Genomic DNA, 25,300 nt, shown 5'->3' with positions numbered 1-25,300 from the left:
ACAGGTCTGACTGGACATTTTAAAATAAGTCTGTCACCCCGCCACCCCCGCACAACAGATGGCACGCAGCAGACTACGCGAGCTAAATGCTATAGCTGTGTTTTTTCGCATTTTCTGTTATGACATTTTGTCATGGTGTTGAAGGTTCAGATATGATGTGTTGTCAGATGTCTGTCACCTGGAGCAATTTAAAAAGTTTCTCAAGAGTGAACAAGATTACTCTGTAGTACATTGTTCTTGCTACGATTCAAGTATTGAATACTATTTCGCAACTCCCTTAGGGTATACATTCAACACCATGTAGAAATTCAGTAAACATTTTCCCTTCACAAAGGAATCCCTCTTTTGTCATTTATTTTGCAGCATTATTCCATTGTGTAATTGGGGTATGAAAATTCTCAATTGTAATAAGAATACTCTTTAAATAATAATAATAATAATTTTATTTATATAGCGCTTATCAGAATATGGGGCTCAAAGCGTTTTCCTAACCAATAGGGAAAAAAGAGGATAAAATAAACAAAAGTAATAAGGTAAAATTAGACCAACAGAGACAGTATTGAAAAGGATAAGAGAATATTGAAAAACACAATAAAATAAAAATAACAACAAAAAACTGAAACATCATTCACCCAAAGGCCAATCTTAAAAAAAGGCATTTTTAAAAGTGACTTCAAACTTTCAAGTGTCTCTGCCTTTCTAATGTTAACAGCGATTGAATTCCAGAGCTTGGGAGCCCTCACAGAGAAGGTTCTGTCAACTTCAGTTTTTAGTCCAGAGAACAGTAAGGAGATCACTCTATGAGGGCCAGAGCAATCTCCCAGAACTATAGCACTAGAAGATCAGAAATAGGGGTAGGTGCTAGGGCCATGCAAAGCTTTAAACGTCATTAATAAAATTTTTAAAACAATTCTAAAAAAAGACAAGAAGCTAGCAGAGTTTGGCAAGGATTGTGGTGTTATGTGTCCTTTTAGTACTCTTAAGCAAAACTCTAGCTGCTGAATTTTGGACGAGCTAGAGCCTAGACAGGGCATGATTACATAAACTGGCACAGTTTCAGTAATCTAACTGAGATGAGATAAAAGCAGGAATCATTTTCTCAGTATCGGAAAGAGATAAACATGGTCTAATCTTAGTTACGTTCCTGAGCTGAGGGAAGCAAGATTCCACTACCTTCTTAATACGAGACTCGAAATTTAGATTAAAATCAAAAATAACCTTGAGGTTCCAAGGATTCACATTCAATCTGAGAGTGTTCAAGTTATGGGATGTAAGTTCAGACTCAGTGTTGGGATCAATAATTAAAACCTCAGTCTTATCTCCGTTTAGCTACAGATCATTTTGGGCCATCCCGCAACTGATGTCAAATACGCAATCATGAAGAGTAGCTAATCTAGCCATTTAATTCAGCTTGACAGAGAGGTAAAGGTGTGTCATCAGCATAAAAAATGAAAAGATATGCTATGTTCAGAAATGATATGGCCAAGCGGGAGCATATAAATAGAAAACTAAACTGGCCTCAGAACAGACCCCTGAGGCACACCACATGTAATGGGGGCTGGTGAGGCTACAAACTCACCAATGGGGACCAAGAACTGTCTGCCGGTGAGATAAGAACCAAACCACTTCAGGGCAGTATACTTAATACACATCCAGTCTCTAAGGAGGTTGATTAAAATAGAATTATCAAACATATCAAAGGCACTGAGATCTAGCAAAACCAGTACTGAGCAAGCACCATTATCTGCATTTAAAAGGAGATTATTAGTTACTTTAAAAATAACTGTTTCAGTGCTATGAACTGCACAAAAACCAGATTGAAATTTTCCAAATAGATTACAATTCATAAAATAACTGCATCAAAACCACCTTTTAAAGTACCTTTGAAAGAAATCCTCATTTTGAGATTGGCCTATAATTGTTTAGGACAGTGGAACCTAGATTAGGTTTCTTCAAAAGAGGCTGAACAATGGCATATTTACGGCAAGTAGGAACAGAGCCTGTCATCAGAGAGCTGTTAATAATTGAGAGAATGTCAGGGTAAACAGTTTCAATAACCTCCTCCAAGGAGTCTAGCAGGGACAATGTCCCTAGGCCATGTGGATGGTTTTAAGTGTGCTACTATATCCAGGAAATCCTCAGGTGATAAAAACTCAAAACAACAGAATTCAGTTATCACCTGGTGAATAACATTTATATTGTTTGGAGGGGAAGAAATCTGACCTCTGATATTGACAAAGAAAGACATAAACATTTCACATAACTCAAAAGAAGATTCCATTTTGATGATGGATTAACAACGCTATCAATGGTATTGAAAAGGACTCTTGAGTTGTGGCTATTTCCAGACATCGAATTGGAGAAGTACTTTGCCCTCGCACCCTTAACCGAAGTATTAATTTTAAGTATACGATCCTTCAAAAGGCTGTAATGAACTTGGAGGCTTTCCACAATCCCTTTTTAAGGAGCGTATAAGAGTAAGATTTAGTCTTGGTTTTGAATGGTGCAACTGCATCCAGGGTAGACAGGCAAAGATCATTAAAACCATCCACTAAATCATCAGTCAAATGAGGCTGGGGCAACCCAGCATGTGAAGCTGCAAAAACAGCCGTAAAACGTTCAGCAGTTCGAAGTTAATGAGGCGAGAGCAAACAGAGCTTCGATGATTGACTGGAACAGAAAGATGAATATCACAGATTACACATATAAACAGAAACACATATATCCTTTGTGATTACATTGTTTAGGTTCAAGCCAAGAGACAAAACAAGACTAAGGATGTGACCACAATAATGTTCTGTCACATTTACAAATTCAGACACAAGTGCATTAGAAGTATCATCAACATAAATGCTGAAATCACCAAAAATCTTTTGTCAGAACCCCATCTGACATACATACTTAGAATTGTGCAAGAACTGTTTGGGCAGTCTGTACACTACCGCACAAAAAATTGGCAAAAAACCATGAAAACTGAATGCAAGTAATTCAAAGGAGATGAAATCATCAAAGGAGCCAGGGCAGCACTTCAGGTTATTCCTGTGAAAAATGGTCAGACCCCCTCCATGACCAAGAGTTCTAGATTTGCTCATATATTTAAAATGTGGATGACAGATTTCAATGAGCTGTGTTCATCAGTTTTTAGCCAAAATTTAAAGAGTTTGAAAAAAGTCTGGATCTTCAGAGATCATATAGTCATTAACAATAAAAGCTTCATTGCTCAATGATCTGACGTTGAGAAGTCCGAACCTGGTTTTGTGCCATAGTGCTTACATTTACCCAATTGTTCAAATTAGCACATGAAACCCCAAAAAACCCTTTTATGCCTCTGGGTAATTATAGTTTTGATTGGTAATAAATTATCAGCAACACTTAGCAGTGGGACTCAGTGCAGTGATTAATCGCTAACAACCCAGAAGAGCTCATGGACTAAGCAATGCTCGACAGATTTGAACGCATTCATTTCTGTGGAGAGAAAATAAGTCTGTTCTACACTACTTTATGCAATTCTGTTGTTCGCACTCCGTGTCAGGACTCAGGAGGACGAGCCGGTCGGTGCGCCGCGTACATACCGGCTCGGATGGCGATGGCGCGGGCCTCAACTTTGTCCCCCATCTTGCGCACCACCTCGGGGGTCGGCCCGATGAACCGCACCCCCGCGTCGGCGCACGCCTGTGCGAAGTCCGAGCGCTCCGACAGGAAGCCGTATCCAGGATGGATGGCATCGACGTTGTTGGCCTAGCGGAAGGGGCGTGGGAAGTCGGGGTCAAATAGTGCATCGGTATGGCGCACCGGTGGCGAGAAGACAAATATGCCGTCAGCCGGCGATCCATCATTCCGTCAATATGGCCAATTTGTTGTGCAGATAAGGCCTCATTATGCAGAGAGCCGGTGTAAAAGGACAGGGGGAGCAGCAAGCAGGCATCGGCAAGAGCATTGAAAAAGAATAAGGAAGAAACCGGGATCACAGCTGCTCAGTCCTTCAGGTTAAAGGGCACACTTTTGATCTGGGAGAAGAAAAAACTAATGGTTTGTACCTCAGACTCACAAGGGGATTGAACTAGATGTGTTTTTGACAATTTTGCTGATTTTAAGGGTCACATACTTGTGGGCTTGAAATTATTACATTAAATTTTAGAAAATGTGTACATGTCTAAATATAAGTGTGACTGACAGCAGTGCATATTTGATATGACAAACAGAGGCTTGTTGCTATGATGATAAGACCAGGTCAAAACCTAGTATATGGCTGGACCGGCGACCAATGGTGTAACTTCATAACTCGGCCGACCAATGGTGTAACTTCATCACTCAGTGACTTAGTCATAGACATTCGCGTTTGTAGGGCTGGTCCCACTGTTGCGGTCCAGCCAAAAATAGAAATATGGAGGTAAAAGTAGAGGTAGAAGTTAGACCAACAACAAAAAAAAAACTGGCTGAGATAAATATCACAGATCAGAGCATGGTTAAACGGATATGTGGACCTGTTATAAATTATAGCTATCATGGAGCAATGGCACAGAGATTTTGCAAGTTAAATACTGACGCCAAATATAATTTGGACTGGTTTATGATTTATAAAGAAAGCACAAACATGCAGACATTTTTAGAGATTTTAAAGTAGGTTTAGAAAACATTTTGCCTTGCCATGTCTAAAATGGGAAATTATTACTAACAAAGATATCCAATTACAGGTCAGATTTATTACAGGATGTTCCATTTAGAATTATTTCATATATTGAAATGCACAGCTCAGAAAGTGCATTTGATCACTTCAGACAGACATACTGTCTTACTGTAATTCAAACTGCCAATGTCCCTTAGTGTAAATCTAATTTCATACATCAGAGCTACAGTATGTCCATAATAGATGACCGTACCAGTTTCTCCAATAAGTGTTTTATCTGAAAAGGAAAGAGCTCTAAAAACTCTTGGTTAAAATAACTAATTGTACTGTATGAACCTGAAAAATGAATAAAAAGTAATTATAGTCATTGAAATGCTTTTCTTTTGCCATTATTGGCTTACGCAAAGTACAATATAATCTACTCCTGTAAAATTGTAGATAATACACGTTTCATTTTTGACAGTATGGTTGTCATTTGATTTATCATAAATATAAATTAGATTTTCTGCAGTAGTGAAATACAAGGATGGCAGGATGATAGGTTACTTGGAATGTATTAGCTTATTATAAATTGATATAATTACACTGCTTCAGTGTGGCTCTTGATTACAGACTATCTTTGAACTTGTCATCCTAATGGCAATGCTCCCAGACAGATGAATATGTTATCGACAGTAAAAATTAAAAACAAAAATCAGTAACCAGCAACAGCTACAGTATTGGGCACATTGTGGCCAAACACCATTTAAAAATTAACAATTCAGACAAGGTGTATAAAATTGACTTCACTTGTAAGGTCAATTGCAATAAACCCCAGCATAAATGTATTAACCTGCCCAATTCTGTTGAGTTCAGTACAAATACGGGCACACAGACGGCTACAGGAGAGAAGTGCACACACTGCAGCAGCACCATTATCAGCAGTACACTAGTGCGGAGGCCAGGGCAGTAGTAATTTTACCTTAGCAACTCTGATGATATCAGGTATGTGAAGGTAGGCAGCCACAGGCGGCAAGCCCTTGCCAATGAGGTAGGCCTCATCGGCCTTCTGCCTGTGCATCTGCCCCGTGTCCTGCTCGGAGTACACAGCCACCGTGCGGATCCCCAGCTCTGTGCAGGCCCGGAACACCCGGATGGCAATCTCACCTGCGCGGGAGAGACAACGATAACACACGATCATCACCCAGGGAGGCAACACACTTACTTACAGCCCCTCCCATGTGACTTTTCCCTCTAGGTTCCTCCCCCATTGTGAGAGGATTGTCCACTCCTTTTTGTGTTCGCTAGTGACTCCTGTCGCTGTGTCAAAAGCTTGCAGTGGAACGGTTATATACAGTGAGCTCCGTAATGTTCCGCACCCCACAATTTTAGATTTGTAATCAAACAATTCACATGTGGTCAAAGTGCAGACGCTCAAGCTTTTATTAAAGTGTATTTTTATACATTTACATGTAGGAATTACAGCACTTTTTATGCATAGCCGACCCCCACCACCATTTCAGGCGACCATAATTATGGTGCTCAGTGTAGAAGGCAGCCAGATTTAACCTGACTTGACTGCCAGCTACCACACAAGTGTGAGTTTGAAGCCAGGGACACCGCAACTAATGCATTTTTATACATACCACAAAAGAAAGGTCAACGTTTTCATTTCTAGCTATTAAAATGTTCAATAATAACATTTATTTATTGGCAAGTCCATGGCTTTAGTTGAATTATGTTGTGCTTGCTAGCAATATTAACAACAATGGTACTAGTTCGCCGATTGTGTCTTCCATGTTGATAGTTTGGTAATGTTGTCAAACTGTCACAAAAGTGTGCAAAGTAACAATCAATTATTTCAGCAATTGGAATTATTATATTGCTTTGTGGTATGTGTGTAATTATGTGTAATCTCAATTCATTAAAATGAAAAGCCATATGTATTAGTACTGGTAGTCACTAAAGTAATCCATATAAATAATGACACGGGTTGGATATTACTGACATTAGCCAGGAGAACCCATGCCAACCATGTTGTTCGGTGAACTACTGTAAAATTTAAGAGGCACAGTTTACTCATTTTGACTTACTGAACTAGCCTGTAATACATTAGATGCCTAAAATGCCTGCAGGTATCGTGCAGATGATTAAGAAAACACCGTAGTGGTTTGAACTAAGCAGACAGTTTTGTTGCCTTTTATACTGTAATCTGTAATCTGAACGCATCCTGCATCATGTCGTGCTGAATCAGCATGTAGCTGCATTGCAATTGAAGTGCACACCGCTAATCCCCACTTCGCTTGACAGAAAAATGTGCCTGAGAGCGGCATTTAGTTGTAAGGATTGCTATGATCCCAGCTACAATGTTACTGGATATCGATAAAGCAGGCAGTTCGCGTAAAATTTGTACTAACCATAATCCCACTGTATGTAGAAAAACGAAGGCCCCGACAACTCCCTTTTAAAAAATTTAGTCTACCAAAGGACGCTAACGCGTTACGGATATAAACTCCTTACCACATCGTAAAGACAAAGCGATCACAACAGTAATACTTTAATAGGCTGGAGGGCCGCCGTCGTTAACACTGAATGGATACACCTGTGCATAAGGAAGGAACACTTAAAGTGACAGTGGAAAATTGTAATTGAGTGTGTATTGCTGTTTAACCTGAGCCCAATAGAATAGTTCTTGGTTACAATGAAATGTTGGATACATGATATTGGTAAACGTCCTTATAAGGAAAACATGATTATTAAGATGTATGATGTTACTCAGTATAAGAATTAGTATTTAATATACTCATTTATAAATATTTTCCAAATAGCAATTGTTGCACAATGAGTCCATTCGATACCGTTGCCAAACAAGAATAGTAGCTTCAAAATGCCTGGTCATTGAAGCGAAATATAGCCATTATGATTAGAGTACATCATAAATATCAAGTCTTACAATGTTTATAAATATTCTTATAAAAACATATTTTCTAAGAAACACAATTTTTAACTAACAGGAATAATGCGCACAGTAATCCCACCGCATACTAGCCAGCTACAAACAGAAAAGGGACAATTTTGTCTGGAGGCCAGAGAAAGTGTTTGCAAATTATGCACTCACATTTGTGAGGTTTCAGCAATCACTCGCTAACAACCACCTCTATAAATAGCAAATCCTGGAGGTGACAGCAGTCTTGACAGCAGAGGAGAGCACTGCAGTTTTTTAAAAATAAAAAGCCTGTCAGTGGCAAGAAAGACTCCGGTAAACCAAATGGGAAGCTTTTCAGCAATCGTAGAGACATTAAAGGGCAACATACAGATAAATATTTTTGTGCACGTGTAAGTTATCAGTATATGATGGATATAGGGTAAATAACAAGCTATTGTTTGATTCTAGCTGCAGCAACAGTAATTTACTTGCGATCATCAGCAAACTAATTCATTGATGCAACTGCCTCAATGAAACAGATACTTTTAAAACAAATTCAAGTTGCAAGGTTTTAAATAATATTGCCTGTCTTCATTTGTTCAGACAATTTTACGCATGCATATTTCATCCTTTGATCAGCTAAACAGCATTACAACAGTAAAAACATCAGAGAGACTTTTTTAAAAAAATCAAATTGAGCATTCTTTAATTTTATTCCTACAGGGACTTTACCCTGGGAAGTGCTGGGAACACAAAGAACAGTCAAGCAATCTGTTTGTAATCCTTTCTCTGAGAAGGAAGCTATGACCTCCAATCTACTAATTTCTGGTTCCTGAGCAGTTTAGAGAAACATTTCCAAATATGTGCTGTCATTTTTTTTCTTTTTTTTTTTTTTCTTTTTCCTGGATTTCCCTTAAAGATGATTGTTAATTTTTAAGGTAGTAAGGTACACTGCAGGAACAGTCCCAGACTATTTAAAGTTGCACCGTCAAAATCCTCACACTGTTCCACCTGTGCCAGTCTTGGACAGCAAGCCACCATGGAAGAACTCTTCTTATAAGCATGAGCTCCGATCCCTGTGAACCCCAGTGAAAGCACCTAGAAGGTTCCCTGGATTAAAATCTTGGTAAAATGTATTATTGTAGGAAGTACATTTGGTGGTGATGTCATTTTAAAGTAGGCAGGGTGGGTGGGTTGAGATACCTCTGTTGGTCACCGAGACCATCTTAATGGGGACGTACTCCAAGTTTGGGGGTTTGGGGGTTGTTGATGGGTATAGGGGGGGAAGTCATACCTCTGTTGGCCACCAAGACCTTCCTTATGGGGTTGTACTCCAAGTTGGGGGCTGCGTGGGCAGAGCGGTGCAGATGGCCCAGCCTCTGGAGCTCCAGTAGCCCCCGCCCTCCACGCACCACACTCAGGCGTAGCAGCATCATCTGGGGGGGGGGAAGGACGGAGATTATTAAGATATAAGCACACTAACAGACATTCACATTATGCATTATGTTAACACCTGTTTTTAATGCCGCAGCATAACATCATGCTAACAAAGAAATAGAATGAAAATGTGAGAAAGGATAAAAAGAAAAAAGAACAAAGAGGACAAATAGGAGCCAGAGAATTGACCCCATACATATGTGCTGTTAACCAAAGCAGGCTCTAGGATCTTGCCGGCCAAAATTTTTTATAACTTGAATTCTGTTGCCCAGGGATGGCTGTGGCCAAAAACAACCCAGTAGACCAAAGTGTTTGCATTCAGTACTTATTGCAGAACATCATTGCAGATTCCTATGATGGCAGAATCCAGCCGTACTGCATCTCCAACTGTACTATGAAAGTAGCTATAAGAAGAGATAGAGGTATACAAAACGAGGTCAGGTTAAGAAATGATGTCATATCATAGCTTATCTCATAACATACTGTATCTCATGAAAAGTCCAGTTCAAGCTTTGCACAGGAGCTTGTCCTTGTTTTTAGTGGGTCACTGAGATCCAAATCATTATTGATGGCTATGAAAAATGGAGCTTAAAGGATAATGTCAGTTTTTTTTTGGTCAACTTGTACCCATTTTTCCAAACTAATTTCATGATGTTATGCCGATCGGTATTGATAATAAACTGTCATGTGGAGCTTTCGTCACCACAAAATCTTGTCCAATAAAAGCCTGATGAGCATATACAAAAGGGGGGGGGGGGGGGGGTTGTTGTTACAGTTGTTCACTACAGAAGCTTACCACAATGTTGAACATGGCTAAATATCTACTGGAATATGACAATATTGAGGAGGCTTCTCTATATTTTCTTATATTCTGCCATTGTAATCCATCTTATCCCAAAAGGGTCGGTGTGGTTGCAGGTTTTTGTTTTATCCCAACACTAAGACACCTGATTCTACTTATCAATGTCTTGATTGAAGACCACGACTAGTTCATCAGTTGAATCAGGTGCCGAAGTGCTGGGCTAAAGCAAAAACCTGCACCGACACCTGCCCTCTTCGGAAAAGATTGAACACCCCTGTTCTACACCAGCTGTATAAATCTGATGGCAAATGTGCAAGGAAAAAACCACAGAGGAAACAATAAGCATTATCCAAAGCACATCCCAATGCAGCTTGTTTTCAGATTAAACAAAAAGCAAGCTCTATGGATAGGCTCACCATTCCCATAGTTGGTACAGAAAAAGTTAAATCTGTATCGATTTTGAATTCCCTCCCATCCCTGAAACAGAACGTGAATCTCTTTTGCTTTGAAGTTGTTTGATATCATCTGGTCCCATGGGAAAGGCTCCTTGTCAAATCAAGGGAAAGTTGGATTTTTTTCCACAAAAAACCTGCTTCTCTCTGCTAAGAAAAAGCTTACGCTCAGTCAAAAAAAATGGCATTGCAGCAATACAGTGAATCAAATAACACATCTATCATTCTGTTAAATTCTGTTTTTGCCATTGTTCATCAGGGGCATGAATAGATTTGGAACCCACTACCGATGTTGAAGTTGCTCACAGTGCAGTTCAATCAGCTATCGACAGTTCAGATAACAAGTGCCCTACTTAATCACAAAGCCCAGAAATAGCATATCCTCACCCTGCATTTGTAAAAAATACAGCAGCCAGGCTGGAATTTGTAATGGTTGTGGGTGTCTGCTGCCACCTTGTGTGTGTAGTAGTGGTATGGCTATGTGAATGTGTGTGTGCACAACAAAAAAAGTAAAACAAATCTTTTGTGCTGCTTTCTAGTGAATCCCCTATATTGCCCCTTGAATACTACAAGCTATCCCTTGTATTTATATCTTTTTTGAGTGGCACAAATAACTTGAAACTGGTTAAATCAGAGCCCATCAATCTAAGAAAATACTTTTTAAAAACTTAATTTAAAAAAAACTTGAACACCTTTTAGGGTTCAAACACATGAGGACCTGAATCTGAGGATATGAGTTGCCACATGTTCTTTGACTTTCACTTTGGAGACTTTTAACTTTTATAATAACCTTTTTACAGGGTATATAAAAGGTGAGTTAAGTATGCAGATGCTTAAAATGTAGCAAGCTGCACGAACAATCATATTAATGAGGACACCATAAGTAAATTACTGCATTGTGTTTATAGTTTTTATCTATACGCTATACTCTATACTCTGTACGGCTCTAACTTGATCTTTTAAAAAGTATGTTTCCAACATTGGCTTCTTTTGTGTACCAGTGGGGGCAGTTATCCAGAAATTGCATTGTAACCATTTCCACCACAGACAGACTTTTTATTTATTTATTTTTCTTCTTTTTTTTTGTGCTGAAATCAGGAAGAGTGGTTGGCTTCATATCGCCTGACCCAAAACACATTCTGTCCACCGTGCTCCGTGGACAGGGGAGAAAAATGGTTTTAATGGTTAATGCGTTCATGGCAGAAAGGCCCCAATTGTTTAACTTGGCTCAGTCAAGCAGTGTCCCCACAGCTGTTGGATAAGTGTTTATGCGAGAGCGTATCACTCAAATCTGTGCAGGTTGAAAGGTCCGATGAGCAGGATTTTTGCAGGGATGAAATGAAAGTGTTTTTTGGTTAATTTTTACCGCCAAGTGCACCACGGGTGTTTGGTCATTGCGCTGTGCAGAACAGTTTGGTATCAATAAAAAATCTGTAGGCCAAAGGATGCTCAAATCTGATTCTCAAGGCCAGTATTACTGCTGGTTTTATTTTCTCTTTGATAGTAAATTAATCGATTAATGCAACTGATTGGCTAGAAATGTAACTCACCAAGTGTCCCAGGTTTGTATCAACCCTGATTATAAGGAAAGAATTAAAGCCACAGAAGTACTATTGGCCACAGGATACAGCTTTCAGTATCCCTGCAATTGCTGTCAGTTCTGCAATGCGAAGTTTACAGAAGTTCTCACTTAATACCTGGTAACTGAAAGGATATTCCCTTGCATGATAAAAGGGGTGCAGTTTTATTTGAAGAATACAATCTTGCACTCCATGCCTCACCTCTCATCCTGCTCATCCTGAACCTAAATGTAAATTCCACCTGGCTGATGCTTGTGGGCCATTATCTAACAGAATATTAACAACACAACTGCGGTCAAGTCAAAAAAAGTCACAGATTCTGGAAATGAAAGACCAGTTAGCCTGCTAAACAAGAAGTAATTCATCACTTTCACCCTTAATTGAAATAAATATCCCATGTGTATAAGATGATGAATGCTAAATGTTTGTATATTTTATGCATAATCCTGTTCATATGATTAGCATAAGGAAACAGCCATGAACAAGTACAGATAAGAAAAAAATGATGAATGCCGAAATGTTCATAGAAACATCTTTACATACATACTAAGATCAAATGTGATCGCACATGTTTCGTGAATAAAGCCCATTTTATTCACTCATTGAGATGCTAAATTTTATTCCATTCTTGATCGTCTCAGAGTGGTAGTGAAGAGACCCTAAATCTACTTATAAGATTTTTTATTTTTCTGAAATATTCAGCCATAAACAACACTCAGATTATCTTTTATCAAACCTTGCAACTGAAGCACGAACTGGAAACTAAATATGTGATACTTTGACAGACACACTGGGTGGTGGCTCCATAGTACCTTAGAATTAGTACAATTCATTTCTATTAATTGAGGGGTACTGCAAATGCAGTGACTGTAACAGCAAACCATAGAATTCCTAAAATAAGAGTCAAACCAAAAACCCTGAGGCTACATACTGGTCTATGAAGTTTTTGCAACTATAGGTACTCTGCCATCCCAGGAAGGGGTGCAATTATACATCCCAGTTCCCAAAACAACTGCACTCTTTTAGCAACAATATAAAGCTCGAGGTGGGTGCTATGATAAAAATGATGGAGTTGAAAAGAAGACAGCATCGCAAACAAAAGCCACCAGAAATTAAGAGGACACAGAAAAAGAGAGAGAAACTGACACAAATAAAGGGAAGAGCTAGAGTGTAGAAACAAATGTTTTAGGAGTTTAATGTGGCTTGGGTTTGGAATCAGATATGGATTTAGTTATATGCCTTGCTTCACACTGTTTGCAGATTGAGAAAATAAATGTTGCAAGTCTGGCAGCACAGCGTTTATGTCATAATGTGACAGAACAGGCTGTTTTTTACGCAACGCATCATAAAACACAGGATTGGGCAAAAACATCCTGTTTTGTTTTGTTCTTTTTCTGCCCCTACCTTTTAGAGTTACAGGGTTCAAAGTTTCATAGACTCTGCAACTGAAACACTGATATTTATTTTGCATCTGACACATCTCACACGTCAAACTCTGTGTGCTCTCAAGCTCATCTGTATGCACAGTAGCTGATGCAAGCATGTTGACTCTAAATGTGCCCATCAGTGCTGACCTTAAATAATGCGCCTTGCCTTAAATGCGCAATAAAAAGGCATGTGTAAACTTTCATTGCATCATTATTTAGAATATTAGAGGAAGCATAAACTTGAAATGGAATACTGAAATATCACAGCAAGATTGCACACTGACATTGCAGTCTAACCACGACTTTGGACTATTTTTTATTTTTGCATTGTGAACAATTTTATAGCAAAGACAGGGGACCCCTTTTTATTTCTTAAATATCTATATTTATTTATTCCAGTGTTAGAATAAGATTAAAATGTTTAATTAAAACCAGCAGTACTACATTCGGTTTGAAATTAAAGCAGAGGACGACATGTTCTGACATGTGGCAGTGTTGGGAATAAGCATCTGCAACAGAACAGATTTCCAAGAGGGCTGTTTTCAGTGAAGGCATATGAGAGCAGTACCATTAGGATCCTCCGGAAATATGAAGCTGAATAATAGTACAGTGATGACCAATGGCTGCGGATGACTGGAGAGTGGTGCCTGCGGGTGACTTTTCCTGTGTTAAACACAATCCCAATTATGACCTGAAATAGAAAATGACTACCCTGCAATCACACTCCCACACAGAGATGCACAGACAAAAGTGTGACAAAGGCAGAAGCACACCCACACACATACATATTTTAAACTCCAGACACCTATGAGCAAACAGAACACTAAGAACACACGTGTGTAACGCTGCATACATACAGGAAAGCACACACAATGCACACACGAGCTTGAGGGCTGCAGTTCAGTCTCATGATTAGGGCCTTATTATTCAGAGATTACTGACTCAATTCCCAGGTAAGCCACGCCCCTTGAGCAAGGTAATTCATCTGCATTGCTGAAGGAATGAAAAATTGTGTGCGGAGGTTGGGGACAGGACGGGCCACTGAAACACTACGTGTCGGGTACATAAACAACAAAGAACTTTGAGCCTCAGGGTTAATAGATCACCGCAAAAGATTGAACACCACTGCCTGCCATTCACCACGCAGTGCCGCACCTTTGATCTAGTTTGAGCCCAAATCTTTCCAGAAATACAGTCACCTCGATGTTGATTACAGCTTTACTTTCAATAGTACACCACAGCGACACTGTGCAGAACATTCTGCCACTGAAAAGTGGAAACAGCAGAGAACAACATTAAAGCACAGCGTGGAAGTTGCAAGGGAAAGAACAGACTGAAAGTAAAGTCCAGAATAGAAGAGAGAGCGAGAGAGTGAGAGAGAGAGAGGAAGAAATAAACAGCCAATTGTGTGATGGGGTAGGGGAGGGAGCAGGCTCTGACACCAGATTGAAACCGCTGAACCCAATGCGCACACAACACAACCAAATCCCTTTATTTCTGTGTTATAGCAGTAGAGGCATTTTAGGAATTATGCCAACGTAATTTCAGTCATTTTTAGGCCGAGCAAAATTTGTATTCAGGAGTCAGTTTGAGTGTTTTTATTTTCTTTACAAAGCTATCAAAAGTCTAACAGTACATTGATATGATTGCCATGGCAGAGTTCCTGGGAGTGTAAGCAATATATAAATAAACAAAATAACTCCACATTCACCTAAGATAGCCCCAAGCCCATCCAAGATTGCTTTGTTCCACAAGTGACTAATGGAAGACAAACTGGAGATTTTGACTTGAGAGTTACCAGAATTGCATAGAGAGACCTTATACATATGTCTAGAAATCTGTCAAACACAATGCAAAATTCTAACTTTCTGAATTCTATATTTTTGAATAATCATTTTGTTTTTTAACAGATGCTGTTATACAGCAGAGCTGTCATAAAAAGATACTGTTATGAATGTCATGCTCATGTCATGAGCTGACTGAAAAAACATTGCATCTTACTGATAAAGAATCAAACGATGTAAAAGATGAAAGAATACAACACAAACTCTAATAAGGATGCATGCTGTTGAAATATGATCATAAAAAATGATTACTTCTGTGTATTGTTGTGTGTGTGTGTGTGTGTGTGTGTGTGTTATATAGCAATATTGAGTCAAACATCAAGCTTGAGACCAGTGTGCTTCAGAGATTCTGAGAGCAGGCATGAGATTTTGTTATACATGGTAGCAGAGAACTGAACTGAACTCTCACTTTTCACCTTATTAAATTAAGTTTGCTCAGCAGCATTCAATTGCATGTACAAGAATCAGCACCAACCAATACTATACTAAGTCCATGGAAATGGCAGTACTGCCATAAACATTTAAGCAAATAATAACATACAGATAAGAGGCAGTATACTGTACATTACATTGTTAGCACTAGCGCAATAGCATAAACAATCAGAATATTTTTTTTTTATATGCCTCATGAAGTCATGACCCATAATCCAACACTCTTTTATTTGTGTTGTCCAGTGTCATCTGCAGTTCAATACAGTGATGTTTTTTTCTTAATGTGGCAGTGGCTCCCCTTTACGGTTAATTGGCTACTCTTCACTGAAAAGATCCTATAAATGTATTATTATTTATTATTATCCTCCGCATGTAGGCCCTGAAATCTGAGAATGAGAACATAAACTGAGAATGAAACAATTTTTTCACAAGCTGCGCCCCATTGACTATACTCGATAAATGGCAATATAAGTACTGGCAAATTTATCACATGTATTTATTTTCCTCTGCGGTATGGTTAACTCCATCTTGCAAGGTATTAGAGGTATGTTTGCACCACCTAATTTAGATTACCTGGCAAGTCATCTGTTGTTTAAATCTTATTCTTCCCCCCCAAAATTGAACCACTAGGGCGACTCAGGTAACACCGAAATGAAGAAGTCTATCATAGCTGTTTAGTAAGCGATAGCTAATTATAAAAACAGTTTAGGTGAACCATTAAATTGGGTCCTGGAGACTTAGCCTTCCCTTGCAGGCGGCTAATGCTTTGCTATCAGACTGCTAGCGAAATTCCCTCAACTGGACAGGACCACCCATATTCATGGACAGAAACTCATAAAAAAAATTTTCCAAAAGGAAATGTCTCAGCATGAATTCAAACAAGGAAAATATAATTTGTGTTATTGTTCTGCCCAGTCACCTACTTTGCCATCTAGTTTGCCAGCCCAATAGCTTGGTCAGTTTGTTAGCCAGCCAGCTAGACAGCCCAATCAGTCCAGCCAGGTCAGTGATATTTCCCCATTCAAAAACACACACTTTCACACTTGACTGTCTGTGGCTGATCAACCATCAACTGAATATTCAGGTGCCAATAACATGCCATGCAAATAAAAGGCATATTTATTTTAGCTGTCTAAAGGCGTTAGCCCGTGTAACAACAGGTTCACGCCTTTAGACATTCAGATAGACCACAGTCCTGTACCCGCACAGAAAGGCTCTTTCTATGAAACACAAAGCCTTACTGCACCAGTGCATTTGTGCACTTGGGTCTCCATCTTCAGCTCATTGGCTTTGTCCTAATATGATTCCCCCTGTTTTACGTGCTTTTACGTGACCTCTGGCACCGACTGTCTGACAGCCAGACAACTAAATAAATAACTAACAAAAGTTTCTAAACTCCTCCAGCTATAGAGTTAGAGTAGTTTAGGAACATTAGGTTCCCTTTTATTGAACTTGGAATGGTGTTATTGCTGTTGGCAGGCATGTTATCTTTATCATAACATTTTTTCTGGCCACTGCTATTTGCTGGTCTCTAAATGCACATCCCTATTTGTACAACAGCTGGACCATTAACTTGCAGAGGAAAAAAAAAAAAACAAGTGCACAACCGTCACACAAACTCTGAGTTTCAAGGTCTGGCAACACTGATGAAAATTTCCCCAAAACCAATGAATGAGTAGAAGTGCACAGGCAAATAGCAAAATGCAGCCTGAAATTCATACACAACACAAATACAAGCCTCAGGCACTAACTGACTTGCAGGTACACTTGAGGTAAAGGTGACACAAATATTAATTAAAACCATAAACAAACACAAACACATTAGTGCATGCACTCACACACGAACATATGCACTCAGGGAAAAAAAAACAAGTTTGTGAACATAAAATGAGACACTCACTATTTCTTTGGGTCGGTTTCTGACCGAGATCCACGGTCCAGTCAAAGCATGAAAACGTGAAGAAATGAATGACAGGGACTGCAATCCTCAAATCAATGAGTGCTTGGAAAGGCCACAGGGTGACTCGCTGACTTCTGTTTCTATGGGAGAGCTGTCTGTGCTGTGCAGTGTGAAGGGACACACACTGACACTGCCTCTGTCTCTTGTATCTGATTCTTCTCTCTCTCTCTCTCTATCCCCCCCTCTCTCTCTCTCTCTCTCCCCCTCTCTCTCTCTCTCTCTCTCTCTCTCTCTCTATCGGTACCAAAGAGATCGAGGCCTGCTCCTGCTACATAGTTAAGCTGTACCTCGCTCTCATAAGCTTCCATCCCCTTCTCGTTACGCAACTACACGCCCCTCCTCCTCCTGTCCAATCGGTTCCTGCCCCTGCCACAGACGGTAGAGCGCCAGGATTTAAAGTGAGAGAGACAGACGAGGGAGGGAGGGAGGGGGAGTGTGGGAGGTATCATTTCCTAGTACTGCACCATGCCGAAGAGAGAAATTTAAAACAAAAGATGGGAAGAATTGATGGGATCTTATGAGCACTGCATGAAAAATGACCCTTGTTATTATTTATCTGGCAAGAGCTTTACTTTAATCTTATATTCTCTGGAAAATAAGTACAAAAATATTTGAAGATGAAAGTGTCGGGCCGTTTTCGATTATTTAAATTATTTTATCAGAGAACAATACATGTCCTTAAAGGGATTTAAAGTCAGTATAAAGTTGATCTTTATTCAGTTTAAAGCAGGGGAGTAGTGGCAGTAGAGATGAGAGACAAATACATCAGGAGGGATAAGTAAATAAGCACTGGCTGTGAATGAATCACACCACACAACAACATAAAGGGGACAATGAAAAACGTCTTGCCCTAAACAGATATCTGCAGTAGGAATGGAGAAGGAGAATAAATAGACAGAGGCTAATTGTGAAATCTGTGTACAGAACATTTTGCCATATAAATATTTTATTGCAGTATACGATGGCTTGAGGAGAGAAAGCAATGCCATTCATCTGAAAGAATAAGGGAAGGGACTTTATGGCCAACACAGTATATGTGCTGCATCTAAAGCAGGGGTGCACAACTCCAGTCCTGGAGGGAGAGTGTGAGTACAGGTTTTTGTTCCAACCAATTACTGTAGTTTTAGCTTTCTGACAGCTCTATAAACTATGCTGGTTCACTCCTGTCCTTGAGCACAGTAAAATCTTTAGGATACCCTTGCAGGCTGCAGCTGTAGCTGGTGCTTATACAAATGTCAGCCAGGATATGATTGACCTAATTATATAAGTAAAAGCAGACGTTTGCACAAAATTCTGAAATGAATCAGCCTTTGTTGACCACCCCTGACCGAAAGCTTACAGTTCCAGACACCGACGATCTCGCAAAAGCATAGTGCTTTTTTTTTTCTTTCCTTATCCACTTTAGATAACATGGGAGAACACTTCAAGGGAACAACATGATATTGCAACACAACCTTATCTCAAGTCCCTTCCTCAGAATGAGCAAGATTTGAAGCACATTTGCAACAAGCGTCCCCAAAAAGTAGTGGAATCTGATTTAAGAGCTCAAGAGGCAAAAAGAGTAGATGGACAAAAGCTCTGATTATATCCACCAGCAAGGTGCTTTGTATGTGACTGTGTGAATGGTTTCAAATGTTAACCTACTGTTCTTGCATATTTGCGCAACTGATGTGAACTAAAACAGTTGTGTAAGAATAATAAACATGTGAAACGTGTTTAAATTCGTTGTTAAAAGTGAAGAACAAAGTGCAGTGCGGAATAAATTGAGGCCAAAGTTGCCAATATTGAACATTCATTCACCCATTCCACCTCCCTTTCCTTAAACTGCAAAAAAGAACTCATATTCATTTGAAGGTTTTATTCAAAGGTCAAGTAGCACAGATTAAATTTCAACATACCGACCTCAATCACTCTCTACTTTTCTTCTGTTTTTCTCCACTGAATTTAAGTTTCTATATTCAGGATTTTATATGCATACAATTCAACTCTCTACTCTCTAGGAAACATAGCTCCCTACCATGAATAGCTGTGCAGTAATTAACAGCACAAACGATAAGATAGAATTGCTGTTGCTTGCCAGAGAACCTACTATTTGTTTGGAGGTTAAACTAAAATTCCCCTGCCTGTTTTGTAAACTAAATTGCATTAAAAGGTCTGTTGCCCTCTGATGTGTGCCAAGGAACTTAAAAAGGCCACATTGGATTCAGATTATTTATGTTTTGTGTGCTTTTCCCCAGCAAATTCAGCCTGCACACACATACTGTCGGCCAATCATCATCGAAACAATGGTCCAGCCATTCAGTACAGGGCAGCATCTACACAATTGCATTATGTGGTGTACTAGCTCCATACCAAAATTATATTTATAATCACTCCTGGGCTCCCACACAGTAGAGGGAGGAGGGAGGGGTTCTTGCTGAGTTACAAAAGCAACATTTCCATTCTATTACTGGTCACTGATGCTTCCCACAAAGTTCCTAATGTTGCCATACATTAGCCTTCCTACCTGTAGGCCAATTTTACCCAATTTTTGGTCAACCTGTGGTTCACTGAAGCCGTTTGTCTGCATTTTAAGTGCTTTTGAATATATTTCATGGGCTTAAATCGACAAAACATCGAGGAAGGAGGGTGCCCATTTGAAAACCTGCAGAAGCCACTCAACTCAGCCTCAACTCAGGAGGAGCCTTGAGGGAGGGAACAAAGGAGAGAGCGATGCCACTGGCTCACAGATGGCGCAGGCACGAGCACCTGTAAAAGTGAACCAGTTGCGATAACCCGTATTGTATTTTGCACATGCATATATATATATATATATATATATATATATATATATATATGAGTTTATATGAGTTTCACATCAGCCATTCATTTCCTGTTTGTGTGGTCTGTACTTGTACTGTGTCTTGTAGACTCTCAGGCACGCCCTGCTGTACGCTAATAGTGGTCTAATAGAAGTCTAAGCTGTATCAAATTTCCAGTGAAATTGATGTGTGGATTGTTGGCCAGTAGGTCAGAGTCATCCCAGGGTAAATTTGAGCTCTGTTTTCTCCAGTTTTTATATTTTTTAAGCGTGAACCTTGAATCAGTCAGCCGGCAATGTACATTTCTAATCAAAACCCCTAAGAATCTGCTAATAAACAGACTGTTGATATGCAGCAGCCTTCAAGCAATGGATCAGGTCTGCTTGAGGAGTGAAATATACCCTCTCTCTTCTGTTCTGTCCCCTGAAACCCTTTAATCTGTCTCATTTAGAATGCTCTAAGACAGGGGAAATACAATGTTTTTCTCTCCAGTGCTTTCAATGTGCTCAAGGTAAATATTTTTTTCCCTTCCCATTTTAACTGATGTTCAAAGGCTGAACAAATTGACAAAGGTTTTGCCTTCAAGGCTGGGGGAAGTGATTGGCCTATTCAGCACTCATCCAGTCTCTGGTATGGGAAGGGAAAAAAATATTTACCTTGAGCACATTGAAAGCACTGGAGAGAAAAACATTGTATTTCCCCTGTCTTAGAGCATTCTAAATGAGACAGATTAAAGGGTTTCAGGGGACAGAACAGAAGAGAGAGGGTATATTTCACTCCTCAAGCAGACCTGATCCATTGCTTGAAGGCTGCTGCATATCAACAGTCTGTTTATTAGCAGATTCTTAGGAATCTGCTAATAAACAGACTGTTGATATGCAGCAGCCTTCAAGCAATGGATCAGGTCTGCTTGAGGAGTGAAATATACCCTCTCTCTTCTGTTCTGTCCCCTGAAACCCTTTAATCTGTCTCATTTAGAATGCTCTAAGACAGGGGAAATACAATGTTTTTCTCTCCAGTGCTTTCAATGTGCTCAAGGTAAATATTTTTTTCCCTTCCCATTTTAACTGATGTTCAAAGGCTGAACAAATTGACAAAGGTTTTGCCTTCAAGGCTGGGGGAAGTGATTGGCCTATTCAGCACTCATCCAGTCTCTGGTATCCACGAAGGCTGCACTTTCTGGGGAGTGCGTGTTTCCATGCAACCACACAAGACATTTTAGTTCACATGAATATGGCTTTGAACTGTTTGCTGCATCTTCCTTCTCCATCTCTGCTCGCCTGTTGCCATTTTTGGCTTTTGGCTTTTGGCTTATTTGTTTAGACGAAGATGGGTTGGTATTACCATGATGGCCTTAAGGGAGGGAGAGAGAAAGGATAGTTGAGAAGGGTTACCTAAAACTGAAGAGTTTTAAGGGAAATATCTCTGGGTGCGATAAATGGGAATGAGTGAATGAACAAAGAGTGCTGGGTTCCAAACTGCCCTCTACAGCCCTATTCATCAACTCCTTTCATTCACCAGCATGCTACTGTTCCTGCATTTCTGAACCTGTTGCAGTGCAGTAAGAGGTGAATCTGGGCAAGGTAAGTTAGCTTGTGGGCCCCTCAGCATCATGCATGCTTTACTGCAAGCGGACATGTATACTGACTACAACTCTTTGTGTTACACTGTAGGTGGAACAGTGCAAACATCCAGTGAAATGGTAAAACCTTGGACATTTCAATGGAAAAATTAATGATTGGATGATTATCTAACTGAGGCTGTAGTGAATGTGGCTAGATAGATAGCTAGTAGGGTTGAAAACCAATTGAGACTGCTAGATAAGATGATCTTTAGCTATCGTTACATTTTTTTGATTAATTTCACAAACCTGGCTCTAATGGCGATATTTGTTTAGTTTGATGCTAGCAAGCAATGTTGAGCTACTGTAGATAGTTGATAACAAGATAACAGTTTGCTAATTCTGAAAGTGTGGAATGGAAAAAGGAGATCGATAAATCCCGCAAGCTAAAGCTTGCTAGTAAGATTGAAAATGCATTGCAGTAACAAGGCTGTGGAGTTTTGTTTTTCAGTTTTCTGGCAGTGAAGCTTTATTTTGGAGCAAGCAATTGCTTTTACTATGCACAAAAAAACTTATTTCTTGACAGTCTAATCATGAACTAGATCATAAATTATAATGATTTCGTAATTCTAAAGCAGTTATCTCAAGAAACCTGGTGTCAATTCCAAACATTCCGTACCCTATACTAAATCCATGTGCGTTCAGGGGTCACCTGCTGTTATCTGCCTGCACATTGGTCATTCTCCTAACAATTGTTTTGCAGTGATAAAGACACAAAAAGTGTCATTCGGCCATTCAGACTTCTTATTTGAGACCCGGTTCATGCCCACAGAAACTGGAAAACACACTGTAAGTCATCGTACAGCTGACATTAATAGCTTGGCACGGAGGCCAATAGGTGAAGATAAAGTTTATTGTTCAAACTCAATACAGCCTGCCAACTGGAGTGAGTTGTGGACGCTCTTTCTGCCTTGTCTGTTTCCTGCCCTTTTAAGACCCATGCCAGACGTCTTGCTGTCACAGTTTGTTTCAGTTAAAGACCCGCAAGGAGCTCTGCCTTTTGTTTTGTATTGCTTTTTGTATTCAACATGGAAATAGGTGGCATGGGTCTTTATAGTTAGCACTTTGACATAAGCCTCTTATGTAAATATTCAATAGTTGCAGAGAATGTGGAGGTGTGGTTCTGTTTATTCACAGAAAGAAAAAAGTATTTAACAGTGGCACTTACATTTTAGGCATTAAACTGACACTCTTATCCAACACACCTTGCAATTAGTGCACAAAGAAAAGGCCTAGATTTGTAAATCACCACATTGGCAATAGGTAATCCTTTACCACTAGAATTCACACCTCGAAGGGAAGGGAGAGAGATTTTTTTCTATTTGTGGGGGGGGGGGCAGGTGAGGAAATATGTAGGAGGCAATGTGGAAGAGGAAGAGGGGAATGGGAATCAGGGTAAAGAAGGAAAGGGAGAGACAACCTTCACTTCGCTAAAAAAAAGCTTCAAAAAAAATGTGCTTATCAATATGTACCACTTATACAGTGCACATGTGCAAGTGGTGAACATGAAGTTTGATTATCATTTACACTCTGGTTTATAAATAGCTTTCCTAAAAAAATTGGATCTCACACATTGTGGGACTGCTGCAGCCTTGGTGACAGCACTGGCATCAGTGATGACAAGTGAGTCCAATGAGTGGGACCTATGTGTCCAACAGCGAGACTGAAGTAGTGAAAATCAGTCCAGATTCTGGAGCAGAGACCCAAAGAGGCGATGGGGCAACACCTCATACTGAGAGGTGAAATGAGTACCTGGGAGAGACCCCAGTTTCCAGTGCAAGTCTGAGATAGACACTGACTCCTTTTGTGCAAAGTAGGAAACAACCTGAGTGATCAGCCAAAACCTTCGGAGTTAAAAAAAATAAGGGATTTCAAAATTTGAAATACACAACTTATAACAGCCTGAAAGACTTGTTAGAGGCCCTCATATTAACAAAACATGAAAACGAATCCCTTGACAGCATCTAAAAATGCTTCAGTGAGGTACAAACAGAGGCTTGTATTAATGATCGTAAGCAGACAGGCAGGCAGGATTTGTGGTCCACGGGGGGCAGACAGACAGCAGTAGGAAACAGAAAAGCTAGGCACACCATACTGCATACTTTACAAGCAGTCTGTTATTTTTTTTTCTGTTGATGTGGTTACCAGTTCATGGAAATGAAATTAGATTTATCATTTGATATATATCTTTTGTGTGCTCGAGGGAATTTGATTTTTTGCTGCAGTGTTTGTGGAACATGAAGTCTGCTGACTGAGATACCAGAGTCCGTTGTCTCTGTTCCAAACCATTATGAAGTGTTACCATGACAACACAAATGGTATGCACTGTGGGATTTAGGCACAGAGTTATGATGCCTCACACAGAATTGAAATTTACAGGACAGTGCTTAGCACAATTGCTGACAGAGCATTTTGTGCTGAGCAATGTAACTACTATCAGTGGATAGTTATTCAGCAATTATTTATTTACTCACAAATGTAAAATTCACTGTTATTTTCACTGAACTACTTTGCACAGAGAGGAATAGGAGATATGGTCTAAGGAGTGCATAGGTTGGCAATGGAGAGAGATTATATTGAGACAGAGCTATTTATGTTCTGGTGCAGCGAGATAAGCAAGCATATCTATCATATCTTTTTGAATGAAAAAAATGATAATTTTCTGTTTCCATAATGACCGGTGAAACTGATAGTTCACTTGTCACCATAGAAAGGGGGTGCACTGTTTGGCCTATTTACTGCTGTTACAGAAAAGAAAATTTTAAAAGAGGCTATTAATAGTCTGAATTTAATTTCATGTGCCTTATGCTGGGGAAGTCTGTGAATCATGGTCATGCCATGAAAGCAAAACTGAATCAAGTCTTATCGGCCTTTTGCATTACCTATTGCAATATACAAAGAATGGATACATGGTATTGTTTATCACTGATGTACAGTACATTTTATCATACATTTTATTGATGAAAATATGGAAATGTTTTTTTTTTTCTTTTTTTTTTTCAAAATACTGCACAAAAAAAGGACATTTTAAGGTATTTCAAGGAATGAAGACTACCAGGCATTGCATCACAGGCACTTAGCAGACCCTCTTATCCAGAGCAACTTGCACAACATTTTACACTGCTGGATATGTACTGAAGCAATGCAGGTTAACCTTGTACCTTGTACAACGACAGTGTCCTACCTGGGAATTAAACCTGTGACCTGTAAGTTACAAGACCAGCTCCTTACCCATTGTAATACACTGCTGCCAGGCCTTGGCAAGATCATAATTTCCATAATTATACCTGTGGACGATCAAGTGGAATTGCAAAGAAATAAACATCTGAAAAATGTAGAAACTGTGATCACAGCTTGTTTTTTTTTTATTGTCCAAGCAGTAAAGCTGATTCATTGCACGAAACTATCAGAC

At 39.6% G+C, this 25,300-nt stretch overlaps 1 protein-coding gene across 3 annotated transcripts in view; it reads right to left on the bottom strand.

The window, feature by feature from the left end:
- The window catches only part of LOC118224356 (pyruvate carboxylase, mitochondrial), a 128,639-nt gene extending 110,957 nt beyond the window's left edge, over positions 1-17,682 (bottom strand). The window contains exons 1-5 of one of the 3 annotated variants that reach the window (XM_035411814.1): positions 17,407-17,682; positions 13,799-13,893; positions 8,827-8,968; positions 5,589-5,773; positions 3,573-3,738 (exon numbers count right to left, since the gene is read on the bottom strand). In XM_035411814.1, coding sequence (XP_035267705.1) covers positions 3,573-3,738; positions 5,589-5,773; positions 8,827-8,968; positions 13,799-13,801 — 496 coding nt within the window. In that variant the 5' untranslated portion in view covers positions 13,802-13,893; positions 17,407-17,682. Of the gene's footprint in view, positions 1-3,572; positions 3,739-5,588; positions 5,774-7,023; positions 7,106-8,826; positions 8,969-13,798; positions 13,894-17,406 lie in introns of those variants that run through there. The other 2 variants (XM_035411815.1, XM_035411816.1) reach the window with 2 other exon arrangements.
- Positions 17,683-25,300: the final 7,618 nt, after the last annotated feature.

Source organism: Anguilla anguilla, chromosome 3 (genome assembly GCF_013347855.1).
Source record: "Anguilla anguilla isolate fAngAng1 chromosome 3, fAngAng1.pri, whole genome shotgun sequence".
NCBI classification, from domain to species: domain Eukaryota; kingdom Metazoa; phylum Chordata; class Actinopteri; order Anguilliformes; family Anguillidae; genus Anguilla; species Anguilla anguilla.
Note: the sequence above shows the minus strand (reverse complement) of the source record. Positions and strands in the feature narration are given on the sequence as shown.